General features: G+C 46.4%; 1 protein-coding gene across 2 annotated transcripts in view; it reads left to right on the top strand.

Moving 5' to 3' along the window:
* The window catches only part of Dgkd (diacylglycerol kinase delta), a 99121-nt gene that overhangs the window by 75161 nt on the left and 9531 nt on the right, over nucleotides 1-14429 (top strand). For both annotated transcript variants that reach the window (XM_075951289.1, XM_075951288.1), the window contains exons 10-22: nucleotides 786-894; nucleotides 3302-3441; nucleotides 4702-4786; nucleotides 6155-6249; nucleotides 6335-6434; nucleotides 6514-6787; nucleotides 7205-7363; nucleotides 8046-8171; nucleotides 9744-9840; nucleotides 12012-12122; nucleotides 13076-13172; nucleotides 13352-13459; nucleotides 14294-14407. In XM_075951289.1, the coding sequence (XP_075807404.1) occupies nucleotides 786-894; nucleotides 3302-3441; nucleotides 4702-4786; nucleotides 6155-6249; nucleotides 6335-6434; nucleotides 6514-6787; nucleotides 7205-7363; nucleotides 8046-8171; nucleotides 9744-9840; nucleotides 12012-12122; nucleotides 13076-13172; nucleotides 13352-13459; nucleotides 14294-14407 (1615 nt within the window). The remainder of the gene's footprint in view (nucleotides 1-785; nucleotides 895-3301; nucleotides 3442-4701; nucleotides 4787-6154; nucleotides 6250-6334; nucleotides 6435-6513; nucleotides 6788-7204; nucleotides 7364-8045; nucleotides 8172-9743; nucleotides 9841-12011; nucleotides 12123-13075; nucleotides 13173-13351; nucleotides 13460-14293; nucleotides 14408-14429) is intronic.

Raw genomic sequence — 14429 nt, 5'->3', positions numbered from 1 at the left:
AGGAGGGACATACCCTGCTGGAGGCACTATAGGACACCAGGGATGTACATCCTGGTGAAGGTGTGGGCATGGAGCTTCAGGGGTATACAATGTGGAATTAGTCATTAGTACCTGTGGGGTTCTTGAATTGAAAGCAGGGATGAAGTCTGCAGGAAGAGTGTGAGGAGTAAGCAAAGGCTGTGGGGTCATTATGAGTGGGAGAGGCAGTATGACCAACAGGAGCCCAAAAGGGAGGCTGAAGTTAAAGAGAAAAGGCTTGAATTACATGACTAGGAGAGCTGTCTGTCTGGTCTGGGGGTTAAATGCTGTAGAGGGGCTAGAATTTTGTGGGCATCTGTAACCTGTGTGAGTGGTATTAAGGCTCAGGGCCAGGCCACAAGGAAGGCTGGTGGTTAGTACATGAATAAGGACTATTGAAGGTAGGGATTCTTGGGTCCAGTATTTGTCTGGGATGTAGAAGACTGTGCCCACAAGTCTTCGTAGGTGCTCACATCAAATGAGATTGTCTTGATACTCTGTGGAATGTGTGTATTGTCTCCTCCATGGTCCTGGCTGGAAGAGCTGCTGGGATCTGGAACCATCATCAGCCACATAGACAAAGATGGGCCCTGAGCAGAAGGGCTAGACAGACACCTAATGTTGTCTCATAAACTCTGTATACATGTGGGCTCGGCCTGGGTGTAGGTTCAGCCATACGGAACAGGGTGCTTCCCCCAGCTCAGGACAGAAAACCATCATTTGTCTTTTAGAGTACACTCATTTCCCTGACTTCCCATTCTCTACAGCTTACGGTTATTTCAGAAGTTTGACACCTTCCGGATTCTGGTTTGTGGCGGGGATGGCAGTGTTGGCTGGGTTCTCTCTGAAATCGACAGTCTCAACCTTCACAAACAGGTACCTGGGTTGAGGGAAACCCCAGCTCTAGGCAAGAGCTGAGGTCAGAAAGGGGCCAAGAAGTCTGGGTATTGGGCTGTGTTTCAATATGTTTGTGTCTAAGAGTTAGCAATGAAGGTTCGGAGGCTGTGGAGGGTGTGGGGGGGGGGGGGAGAGGAGAGAGACAGAGACAGACAGAGACAGAGAGGGAGGGAGGAGACTGATTGATTGATTTTGGTCAAGGGAGCTGTAAAAACAACACGGGAACCATCAGGCTTTCTGTGGTGGCTATAGTCACTTAAGCTCTAGCTCTTTACTGGGAGGTGATGTACCTAATTTCTGGATGCCTTGGGCTTGAGAGGAGAGGAAGAAAGAATATTTAACTTCTAAAGGTAGAGAAAATAGATTATTCTGATTGCTTACTGTGTTTATTGAATTTTCACTCCAGTGTGCAGTGCACACTGTCATAACCACCACTCAGATTGTTTGTATTAAATGTGCAGTTCATCTGGTATTCCCTTGCTAGTCCGTGACTGTACTGCTGAAAGAACAGTATGTGTGCACTTCCATACTTTGCTCCGTGGGCAGCTCGGAGTGGCAGTTCTCCAGAGGATGTGCTCCCTGTGTTAATGCTTCTACCCTAGTGCATGGCTGGAAGGCTGAGACAACCCTGGCAAAATCCTGCATATGCTCCAGGATCTTCTGTTCTGAGGAGCCCTTATTTAAATATGTGTAGTGCCAGACTGCACTGGTCAGGACTGCTCCAGTTCACCTTTTCCAGGTGACACGAACTTACTTTGCCCAGCTATGTGAACAGAGTCTTATTTTTAAGTAATGATAAAGTCAAACAGCCTTACTTGACTGATGTTTTAAATGAATCTCTGTTTATGTTTTTTTTGTCTTATTTTCTACTGAGGAAATCACATTTAAAAATTGATGTTTCATGATCATTGTTATATGGGTACCTTACCTGTCATTAAAGATCATTTTTCCTAGTTTTTTGGTTTGTCACTTTTCCTTCATATTTTTTGTTGTTATTGAGGTAATCACCCCTGTGCCAAGATCATAAAAACATTAATTTGTGTTGCCTTATACTGTCTAATGAATCCCTGACTTGAATGAGTTTTCAGTGATTTTATGTTCTCTGTTGAATCCTGCTTAACAAGTGGTAGGTACTTTGTGTGTTTGAACTAGGGACGGTCCTAGGGCCTACTGACAGCCACCAGTAACTCTAGAAAAGTAGCACCTCCCAGTGGTAGGATTAACAGAATTTACTATTGCTTGCTAGGAAGGCTGTAAATGTGGTTCTTCTACTTAGTCACACTCTGTAAACACTTGTTTCCTGTGGTTTCCTTGTTGTTCCTCAGAGCTCTGTCAACTCTAGTTTCCCCATCTCTGTATGTGGTGGTGTTCCTTCTCCTGGGCTTATTACATGCTGTGTGGTTGGACCTCATGGGTCCCATCCCCATCCTTCACACTCTTCCTTAGGGGAAAGCTTTGTGACTTGCTGGAGTGTGGTGCCACGCCAACTTTGGGGACTCTCAGGGGTCTTTGGGTGTTGCAGTGCTGCAGGTTTCTAACCCTATCTGTCACTGAGTTTTTACCTTGTCCATGTGTCACCATGTGTCCAGGGCCCAAGCAGAAGTTCACAGCTATTCCTGATTCTTTGGTTTTCCTCTCCCTGATTTAAGCTAGGCTTAAAGTTGCTGACCCCAGCTCTGCTATATCCTCCCTAGTCTGGACCATCCTTGGGCTGCTGAGAATGACCTTCCCTTGGGTAATTGCAGTCCTGGGTCCCTCTCGACTAGCAGCAAACTTTACCAAAACTCTTATTTGCTCCATTTTTTTTCTCTGCTCTGCCTTATTCCCTCATTTCTGCCCTCTGCTAAGTCTAGGAAGATAGAACAGGGTTGGGGCCAGTTTGGGGAAGCATCTAACTCATAGGTAATGAGAGCAGACCAGGCCCGGTATGTTCAGACTGTTCTAGCATGCTTTTTGATAGGACCCTAGAAGTCAATGGGGATGATTTTAGTTGTGTGGAGTGATGCTAATGACAGCTTTTGAAAAGTGAATTTGGCCTCAGTGAGTGAGATGCATAGTGGGTGAGTGATGTTTGGGAAGCTACATACTGTGGGTACTGCAGTATGTTTGGGAAGGAAGGGGTTGTAGGAACCAGGGGTCCTTAAAGGTTGATTATTAAGACATGTAATAAGTGAGGAAGGGCTGGTGCTCCTTGTATCTGCTGGTGACCCCAGAGTCCATCTGTCCTCTCTGGTGGGCTCTGCTGAGAAGGTACAGGCCACATACTTCAGATCCAACCTCTTTCTCTTCCTGTGGCCATTGTTGACATTAACAGGGTGGGTCTTGGATGGGATTGGTTCTTAGACCTGGTGTCTAAGGGCAAGTTTCCCTCACTGTTTTCTACCAGTGTCAGCTAGGTGTGCTGCCCCTGGGGACAGGGAATGACCTGGCCCGTGTTCTCGGCTGGGGCTCTGCCTGTGATGATGACACCCAGCTCCCTCAGATCCTGGCGAAGCTGGAGAGGGCCAGCACTAAGATGCTGGACAGGTGAGTGGGGCAGCTAGGACTGTGAATAGCAGCTTGACAAGGCATCTTAGACTGAGACCAGTGAGAACCATGGGTCTTCTGGCGTGACTTATACAAGTTGGACTTGAGCATATATTTATTTTTCTGATGGCTTTTGATCAGATAAAAAAGGATAAAAGAAAACAAAGACAAAACATGCCTCAGACCTTCCAGGTCATCTTCTGAGGCCACTCCTGCATCCTTCAGGGTTGCAGAGAAGGTGATTGTAGTTTGACTGTCTTGGTTCAGGGTCTAGTAATGATCTGCAAAACCATCTTCATTACTTGAGCAACACCATTGTCCCACATTGTACCATACTCAGAATGAGTATGAGTAGTTATTCCCTAGAGCAGTAGTTCTTAACCTTCTTAATGCTGTGCCTCTTTAATGCAGTTCTTCATGTTGTAGTGACCCCCATCATAAAATTATTATTGTTGCTACTTTATAATTGTAATTTTGCTACTGTTATGAACTGTAATGTAAATATGTATTTTCTGATGGTCTTAGGTGAACCCTGTGAAAGGGTTTTTGGACCCCTAAGGGGTCACAACCCATATGTTGAGAACCACTGTTCTAGAGTATAACTACCTTGGCTTCCTTGAATGGGATATTCCTATTTTGGAGCTAGATGGCAGCCTCCCACATTCCCCAAAACTACACACACACATACATTTTTTTTTTCTGATGAAAATGTTCCTTGGTGCCTTAGGATTCAGGATTAGCTGGTGGTCAGAATGGCTTTGATGTGACTCCCATTTGGGCCCCTCTTAGTGAGCGGGGTGTCTATGTGTCAACTGTTGTGAGATAGTTATCTCCTCTGGGCATACTGAACACTGGTAAGCTCTTAAAACCATGTCTAATGCCAAGGTGAGCTGTGGTAACCTATGGGCTGTGGAGATGAGACATCTTTCTCAGACAGGTCAAGAGCTAAATTACAGATGCAGAGTCAAGATAGAGCTTAAAAATGAGGCCAGACTGCAAGTGGTATGATACGCCCACAGTCCTAGTATTTAGGAAGTGGAGGCAGAGGGTCGGGTCATTCTTAGATATATAGTGAATTTAAGGCTAACCTGGGTCACACTAGCCCATGTCTCAAAAAACCAGAAAAAGAAGTCAGAATAGTACTATGGTCAAGGTACTAGACCAGAACATTGGAGCGATGAGGGGTTGGTTCTGGGGGGTCTGTAGATTTCTGAGTGCTGGTGGGCAGTCTACAACTGAGCTGACTTTGGACCTGTGCAGGTGGAGTGTCATGGCATATGAGACCAAGCTTCCTCGGCAGGCCTCCTCCTCCACAGTCACTGAGGACTTCAGCGAGGACTCAGAGGTACCACTATCTGCTTGCTCTTGCTCTTTTATAGTGCCGGGCATGGCACTCAACACAGAGATGCGTCCCAGGTGGTAGACCTGCTGTTTAAGCCCTATGTGGTGATCTTCATTTGCTCGGCCTTTGACTGCATCCCTGACCCTTGTGTGGTCCTCAAGTGTGAACCTCTGACTGAGCTTGAGGCTAAGCAGGTTCCTAAGGCTTCATACCTGTATGGGGTTTCCTAAGTTGTCACCAGGAATTGAGGGGCTTCCTAATATCTAATCCCCTGTGATGTCCTATGCTCCTGACTGTAACTCAGCACCTATTACAATCTGCTCTTCCTTTCTACCAGCCCCCTCCTGTCTATTCCAGGAGTCTTTTATTTCTGCCCACTTCTCCCTCTCTGTTGTTTACGTTGCCCTTGCAGTTAGATAACTCTGCTTCAGCATCAGTTCTTTGTGCTGAGCAGTGGCCACTCACTGGATTCAGCTCTGTAATCCTGAGGGATGGGGTTTTGTCTTTATGTCCTGACTGCAGTGCTGGACACATGCTGTGTTGGTCCTACTAGGTGACTGGGACTACCTGAGTGTTGGTTGGTCTGCCAAGCAGGGGTCAAGGGCAGCAATAGTCAGCAAACAAAACCATGTCTGCTTTGGATGATTTCATGCAGAGAATGGTCTGTGCTTTTGTTTTGAGAAGAATATTTATGCAGATGCTGGGCATGGTAGGGCATTTTTTTTAAATCCCAGCACATGGGAGGCAGAGGCAGGAGGATCTCTGTGAGTTCAAGGCAGCCTGGTTTATAGAGCGAGTTCTAGGACAGCAATACGTACACAGAGAAACCCTGTCTCAGAAGAAAACCCAATATATATTTGTTCAGAACCTGAGAAGTGCCTAGGAAAATCTTGGAGAGTCCAGCACAGATGGTCTTTCTTTGGCTTGTGGGAAAGCTTGCTGGCCACAGGGAGGGCAGAGGACAGTGACACTCTCCCGTTGGTGGGTAGAGGAGTGCAGGATGGTTTATACCCATTGGCAGAGTCTCTGGTCAAGTAGGAAAGGGAACTTTTGTTCTGAATGGCCACTAGCATCTCACCAAAGATAGGCTGGGGTTACTTACCAGGGCCTCCAGGCTTGTTTGACTGTCCTGATTGTTACCTCTGACAGGTTTTGTTTTGTTAAGACCCATTGTTTTAGTCTGTTCACAGGTTGGTGAAGCTTTTGACCTTGTTCCCTTAGTAGTAGACAGCCCTGATAGTGCTTTGAGGTGGTCTGTTCTGTCAAGGGATACACCAGAAGGGCCCAAGAAAACCTCCGCTTGAGTCGGATACTAATGGCACTCACAGTCAATTTTGAGACTAAGTGCCCCTATTTTTGGTGTGATTATAGGTGCAACAAATTCTCTTCTATGAAGACTCGGTTGCAGCTCATCTTTCTAAAATCTTGACTTCAGACCAGCATTCAGTGGTGATCTCATCAGCCAAGTGAGTGCCGGGGCTTCAGGGATTCAGAGAGGCAGTCAAGTGTACCACCCAGGGTCTCAGCCCAGCTGCCTTCTGTTTCCTACAGAGTGCTTTGTGAGACTGTGAAGGACTTTGTAGCTCGGGTGGGCAAGGCCTATGAGAAGACAACAGAGAGCTCACAGGAGTCGGAGGTCATGGCCAAGAAGGTGGATTCCTGGGCACAGGGTAGGTGGGGCAGCAGGTGCAGAAGAGCTTGCTTTTCATGCCACTTTTCCTCCCATATAGTGCTCTGTCTTGAAAGAGAAGCTGGACTCTCTCCTCAAGACCCTGGATGATGAGTCTCAGGCTTCATCCTCTCTGTCTAACCCACCTCCAACCATTGCTGAGGAAGCTGAAGATGGGGATGGATCAAGCAACCTCTGTAGCTCTGCTGGGGACCGGCTGGTGGGCTCTGCATGCCCCTCACGGCCACAGATCTTCCGGCCTCGGGAGCAGCTAATGCTGAGAGCAAACAGCCTGAAGAAAGCAATTCGCCAGATCATAGAGCACACAGAAAAAGGTAATGGACCTCTTAGTCACTAGGTGGCACTAGAATTCCCATGTTCCCTGGATGTGGTAAAAGACCAAGCATACCGAGCCCCCCCTACTCCTTACCCTGAGTGGACCCACCTCTTCTCACTTCAGACTTGTGGTCACATACCACCTGGTCCCTGGTGTGGCCATGCCACTGTCCTGCTGGGGCTTCTCTGTAACTCTCCTCACCTCCACATCCCCCCTGTCTCAGAGTCTTTCTCCCCAGCTATTATCTGGAATGCCCAGGTGCTGTTGTATTAACTGAGCTAGGGCACTGGGCTAAGGTGTGGTGGTGAGGATTTTGGGTCTGAGCTGTGATCTATTCTAAATTGAGAAGAGAGGGCCTAAAGCACCTTTAGCCCTACTGGAGAAGTCTTAACAAGAATATTCTTTTTTTTACCAGCGGTGGATGAGCAGAATGCCCAGACCCAGGAGCAGCAGGGTTTTGTCCTGGGCCTCTCTGAATCTGAGAAGAAGGACCTGAAAACTGATAATAGGGTGTGCCCATCATCTGCCCATAGTGAGAGCTGTGTGGTTGCCAAGGGGAGGAGCTACCGCAAAGGTACGGCTGGGCTTTGGTTTGGGTGATACTTAGTGAGCTTCTCTTGGGCACTTTAGGGTGCCTTTTCTCATTGCTCTGGCCACTTGAGTAAACCAACATTCCCACCTGTGGCCTGCATCTCTGTACCTCCTTCATGTCACTGAAATATGTTTAGTAGAGACACGTGCACTGTTAGACCTGCAGGAAAGAGGGCCTCCCCTGCTGAGGAGCACCTGGTGCCTGTTTTCCCTGGATTTCCTCAGAGCCTTCTTATGGCTACTTATATGTGTCTGGCAAAATTGAGACCTTGGTCCCTCTTGGGATAGACCTAGCAAAGGTTTTCACAAGGAAAGGGTTCTTCCCATCAGCCTGTCCTGCCACTATGGGAGAGGGATGGGAACTCTCCTAGACTAGACATAGTTTTGATTGGCATCAGAACTCTGTGTCTTCTATACCCAGAATCTCCATTCTTACACTGCTTTCCATGTCTGTGTCCCTTCAGGATGAATCCAGACCCACAGTGTCTGTCAGTGTATGTGTAAGGACCTCTCTCTTTATGCAGGACTGTTCATCTCACTGCTGGCTGATGAGAGGCTTGTAACTCTCTTTCTTCTCACAGCCCTCCTGTCTGTTCATTTTGTTGTGACTCCTTTCAGCTGTGTTTGTCTTTGGACAGTTTCAAGTGTGTTGTTCTGTTTTACAGCATCCAGAGCCCCTTGTGAAAAGCTAATGAGCAAAGGTCTGTCTGTTGGCAGCTCTGCCTCACTCCCTCCCCAGACAGGAAGTCGGGATGGCCTTCCTGCTCTGAACGCCAAGATCCTGTATCCAAGTGAGTAAGCCACTCACCCCTGGGGTCTCAGGTTTGGGGTGGGTAGGCTGGCTTGCTGGCCATGGCTGGTCTTGTGACACCCTGGGTCTTAAAATAAGAGTATTGCTATCCTTGAAGAGCTTGTAGACATGGAAATAGTGACAGAACTCTGTAGTTTATGTGTCTGTATGGAGACTGCCTTTTTGTTTAATTAGTGTTTTTTATTCTTAGCAATTTCATATATATAATGTATTTTGATCATATCTACCCAACACTCCCCTTCAGATCCTCCCTATGGCCCTCCAATGTGTTCTCCCTACTTTATTTCCTCCTCTTAAATTTAATTTTTTTGTATATTCCACTGAGTCTAATTAGTGTTTATAGGTATGTTCCATACACTGTAACATGGGCAACTTATGAACAGCCACACACCGAACAAAAATGACCTGCTCTCCCCCAAGAACTATCAACTGCCAGTAGCTCCTTAACTGGGCCCATGGCCTTAGAAGGAACCTTTTTCCTGTCTGTGTTTGAACTTTGACTGGCTTGATATTATGCAAGTAGTCAGTGCTGCTGTGAGTTTTGAGTGTAGTTGCCATGTTATGTCCATAAGATAGAACCTCACAGCTCTCTTCCCCATCCTCTGGCTCTTACAGGTTTGTTTGTTTTCCTCAGTGTTCCCTGAGCCTTTGGAAGGGATTGATATAGATACCCTAATTAGGGTAAAGCATTCAACACTCATTCATTCTCAGTGCTTTGACCAATTTAGGGTCTCTACATTAACTACTGCCCACTGGAGAAAGAAGCTTCTCTGACCAAGGTAGAACATAGCACTAACCTATAGGTAGAAACATGTATTTACATTGCAGTTTGAAATCATGATTGTTTAGCAAAACAGCAGGTTCTCTCTTAGGACCCATACTCCCCAGTGTGGACTATTGGCCAGGCTTATAGCACTAGGCATGAATTCCCCATCTTGTGGTACAAGCCACAAATATAGGCAGAAAGTTACCCATAATAGTCATACCACTGTTGTACCAGTGGGCACCTCTTGCCTGACAGGCCAGTATTGCAGCATGCAGGAACCAGTGGTGGGTAAGACCATTGATATTTTTCCTCCGGGCAGTCCACAAAGCACATTTCAGCTCCATGAAAGCTAGCTGGGAGGGAGAGAATTCCAGATTGACTTCTCTCTGTCCTGAAAGCCAAGTGTGCTGTGTCTTTAGCAAGAGAGTTTTACCATAGTGGACAACCAAGAACAATGTCAATAGTACTTGTTTTGGGAGCTCCTAGGGTCTCCCTTGACCAGTAACTTACAGGGTAGTATCCCCAGCCTGGAACAGTACCTGTTTAAATAAAAGGCAAGGTAGCCCAAGGAGACAGTGTTAAGGTGTATTCTGGGTATTAAATTCTGTTGTCTAATATAGCCTACTTTTGTCCCATAAATACGGGATGGTAGTGGTGATTTTGAATTGTTAGTCAAATTGGAGCACTTGTTTATAATGTCCTCTAGAATATGTGGTGTCAACCTTGGAGATTTGATTTGCTCTGTCTAGAGTTCCTGGCCAGTACCCTCTTCCTCTTCCCTTTCAGGTGTTCGGGCAGGGATGTCTGGCTCCTTGCCAGGGGGCTCAGTCATCAGTCGCTTGCTAATTAATGCTGATCCCTTTAATGCTGAACCTGAAAACCTGTGAGTATGAGGCAACATCAACGGGACATTTTGTTAGGATGCAGAGTGCCGAGGCCTGATTAATAAATCAGTCAGAGCCATTAGCAGACAGCTGAGTAGCAGGGTCTCTTTTGGCTGTTCTTGAATGAGGAAAATTTCAGCCTTGGAAGTGTGTCTGAGAGCCTTCCCGATAGCCTACTGTAGGACAGCAGAGGACAGACCTGCTATTGTCCTGTCCCAGGTCAGATCAGTGTTGACTGTGTTGACACTGCTTTACTCATTACACTATTTTTGTCCTTGTCTCTTGTTTTCCCATGGCGTTTGCCATCCCTTCAATGATGTAGCATTTCTGGACTGAAAGATCCTCTATGTGGTTGTTCCCTGGGTCTTAGGGTTCCCGGGAGACAGGATTTTAGAGAGAAAGTCTGATTGTTGCTCTATGTTGTGTTCCAGTGGAGGCGTGACCTCTTCTGCTGTGTTTTAATACCCTGAGGGCATCTGCCTAGTGTTTTAATGGATCCCTTCTCTATATTAGAGCTCACTGCAGATGGTATTCCTCAAACCAAAAAGACAATATTCTAGACATCTTTTTCTTGCTATTGATTACAGCTGTGGGCAGCTAGAAAGAGGCTAGTGACAGCTGGCTATAAGTTGCCTGCTCTTACTGTCTGGTGTGGTGTGATGGAGTACTCGTGTGGTTCAGAGGCCCTGTTTTGGTAAGGTGGCTCTTCAGTCAGCCTGGTGGTACATGGGTTTCTGCTCCTGGTCTGGTCTTATGCTCAGACTCCGATGGTCTTCCTCAGCAGGCCCAGAGCTGTAGTCACTCTGGGATAGCACTCTTGAGACCCTGGAGCAAGAGACTTCTTTTGCTTACCAAATCCTTTGATGTCATGGCCCCCGTCTGTAACTAAGCCTACTTTTTCCCCCTCTGTCATTGATAGCTTCCTCTTCCTTAGATACCTGCACCCAACTTCCTCTCTTTTCCTATTTTCTGCATTACTCCCCCCGCCCATACCTATAAATACTATTCATCACGTGTTCTTTGGCTCTTAAAATAGTTTGGCCCCAGAGCTTTTCTGAGCAGTTACAAGGCATTTGAATTAGATGTGTGATCAGGAAGGGCTCTTACTATAGATATTGGTTTTCATTAGTTTGTAAGAAACATATGTTAAAATATATTAGAATTCTGGTGCAAGCTTTGCGGAGCCCCTCTTCATGTCCAGTGTCTATGGGAGTTTTCAGAATTTACCCTCCTCAATGTCTTCCTTCCCTGGAACTGGGGGAAGAGCATGGGGTAGGACACACCCCTGGAGGAGTAGGTGAGTGCAGCGACAGTGCCAAAGACAAGTCCCCAGCAGTGCTCTGGAGCAGGGAGGCCTTTGACATTGGTACAGGTATTTTCAGTCACTGCCCTTTCACTTCAGAGACTGCTTGGGCAATATAGGGATGTTTGAGAAGCATGCCATGAAGATACCTGGGAAACAGGCTGGCAGTGCTTCAGAAGGGCAAACCAGAAGCTCTGTGTGCCAGTGGTTTTGCCCATGGTACAAACACTAGAGATTCTAAAACACGTGTCTACCGTAACACTAGGCATTAATGCTCCCAAGTTATCACTAGAACATAAAACAATTTGAATGTCCATCAGTTAATGATAAACAAAAATATGGTATGTCCATATAATGGAAGATTGCTTTGCAATAAAGATAAACTGTGGATGAAGGAAAAGAGCCAGAGACAGGCCACACTGTTTCATTCCATTTATTTGACAGGTCCTGGATAGGCACCTCCAGTGGATCAGTGATTTCTAGGGTCAGAATGGCAAGGAAGTAGGAGCCAGTGCAAGTGATGATGGTTCTGAAATTTGATCGTAAAGATGAAAGGACTATGAATATACTAAAAACTGTTGAATCATGTACTTTTTAAAGTAGTAGTGACATTGTATGTGAATTATGTCTCAGTAGACCTCATACCAAAACAAACAAACACCCCAAACAAACCCTGAATCAGGGCCCTGGGTTCAAACTCTAAACAAACACTCAAACACAGGAAAACAAAACAAACACTAAAGTGAAACACCAGCAAAACTTGGAAAAAGTGATGAGTTTTGCTCTATGGGAGAAATGGCAGCAGGTCAGTCTGTGAAGGAACTTGTCAGGCAGAGCTGTTGTGAGCCTTTAAACTCACCTTTGCAGAGAGTACTACACAGAGAAGTGTGTCATGAACAACTATTTTGGCATTGGTTTGGATGCGAAGATATCTCTGGACTTCAACAACAAGCGTGATGAGCACCCAGAGAAATGCAGGTAGGTAATCCTTATTGTCAGAAGTGTGGAAAGCAGGCAGCTCAAGAAGCCAGCTTAGAAGAGGAAGGAGTTGGCCAGCTTGGGCAGACTGGACACAAGGAAGCTAGTTATGATGGATGACTAGAATCTGTTGTCTCTTACCTAGTATCAGAGCCTGTGATGGCTTGTTAGAGGCAGGTGACACAAGTGTGCTGCAGGGTCACTGTCCCAGCACTGTTTGTAGGGAGAACACTGCTCATCTACAGACTACCTAGTCTCCTCCCACTTATCATCAGGACATAGGGTGTACAGAGGTTTGGGATTTGGAAATGATTTTTTTCCTTGTGCTTTGCTGTGTTTTCCAAATTCTGTATGGCAAGCATAATTTTATTTATTTGTATATGTGTGAGTGGGTGTGGATGGGCACATGCTACACTGCATGTGTAGAGGTCAGAAGACTATCTCAAGTGTCATGTGGTCATTGCTTTCCACCCTTTTTTGAGAAAATTTTCTATTTTTCACTGCTGTGTACCTGCTGGCTGGTCCATGGGCTTCTGGGGATTTTCTTGCTTTGCTGTCCATCAAGCCAGGGTGCCCTGAGATTATGGATATGCTCTACCGCATCCAGTTGTGTGTATGTGGGTTCTGGAGATTCAACTCCAGTCCTCATGCTTGCACAGCAAGCACTTTATCCACTATTCATCTCCCCAGGATAATTTTATGGCCAGAAGTCATGATATATAATTTTTTTTGAGGGTCACTTACTTTTTTTTCAGGGTGTGATTGCTTTCTTGACAAAATGTCAGTTTGTAGCATACTTCCTCATTGGTAAATTTACTCTTTTTGCATGTCTGAGAAGCCCAGACTCTCTTGTTATGGTCCTGCTATCACAGTTGCTGACTCCCCAAGTTCTGCAGCCGTAATTCAAGTTACTGTAAGGGAAATCCTGCCCAAGGTAATATTTCTTTTTCCAGGAGTCGGACCAAGAACATGATGTGGTATGGTGTCCTCGGTACCAAAGAACTGCTGCACAGAACCTACAGGAACCTGGAGCAAAAGGTCCTGCTTGAGGTAAGTGGTAGCCTTCTGGCCTTGCATGTGTTTCCCACCCTTGGCTATAGAGCATTGCTGTTGGACGACTCCCTGAGGTGCTCTCCTCACCCCAGGCCTCCAGCATATCTAGTGCTGGCGAAGGACTGGTGCATACTGAGGATTGTTTTTTTCTCTCCATCTGCCTTTTTGTGGCTCAGTGCGATGGGCGCCCGATTCCTCTCCCAAGTCTTCAGGGAATTGCCGTCCTCAACATTCCCAGCTATGCCGGAGGAACCAACTTCTGGGGGGGCACCAAGGAAGATGATGTACGTATGGGGTTTGAGGTGGGTGAGCTGGGCTTAGCAACGTCAGGGATTTGTGACTAGATGTTATATATCCCTGATCCTGACAGTGGCCATGGTGGAAGACCAGACAGACAGGCTCCTTCACTGATATTAGCCTGCTGTCTAGAAGGCAGGCCTAACATATGATCAAGTGAGGGGAAGTTGAGACTTGGAGGAGAATTTAGCCTGACCAAGTTGGTTGGTACCAGATGGGGAAAACACCATGTTGGTATTAAAAACAAGATGTAGAAGCTGAGAAGCAAGAAGGGATAGAGTGCATAGAGAAAGGTTCCCTAACTGCAGTGTAAAATGCATGCACTGAGAAGGGAGATGTCCATAGGGCCTCAATTGCATGGGGCTATAGAAGACAAGGGCAGGTCTGGAATTTATGCTGAGAATGTAGGAAGATATCGATAGGCGTTAACCAGGGGAATGGCATCTTTGCATGTAACTAAAAAGAAAACAACTAGCATTTATTGTAGACTTAAGAGTGGGGCACTGTTGTAAGCAGCTGTTAGCACATTCATTTCACATATCTGCCCCTAAGGAGCAAGCAGTGTTATTTTGCTCTGAAGGAAGAAGGGCATGAATAACTTGTCTGAGGTCTCATGGCTAGTAAGTAGCAGGTGTGAGAGCTAGTCCTAGGCAATGTGATACCTGGGTAACAGATACTACCCCTGGTGCTGCATTTACCACTGCATTTACCTGAGGGTGTGGGCCTTTCTGCTTCATCAGAGCCCCCAGAGCAGGAAGCAAAACAAGGGGGCAGGGTGTTTAGGGAAGTGGGACAGACAGCTTTCATGCTGGCTTTTTCAGACTTTTGCAGCTCCATCATTTGATGATAAGATTCTGGAGGTGGTTGCTGTGTTCGGCAGCATGCAAATGGCTGTGTCTCGTGTAATTAAGCTACAGCATCATCGGATTGCCCAGGTACTGGCCGTGCTGCTACAGA

The sequence above is a fragment of the Microtus pennsylvanicus genome, chromosome 17 (assembly GCF_037038515.1).
Source record: "Microtus pennsylvanicus isolate mMicPen1 chromosome 17, mMicPen1.hap1, whole genome shotgun sequence".
Lineage (NCBI taxonomy): Eukaryota > Metazoa > Chordata > Mammalia > Rodentia > Cricetidae > Microtus > Microtus pennsylvanicus.
This window is presented reverse-complemented; position numbering and strand designations above follow the sequence as displayed.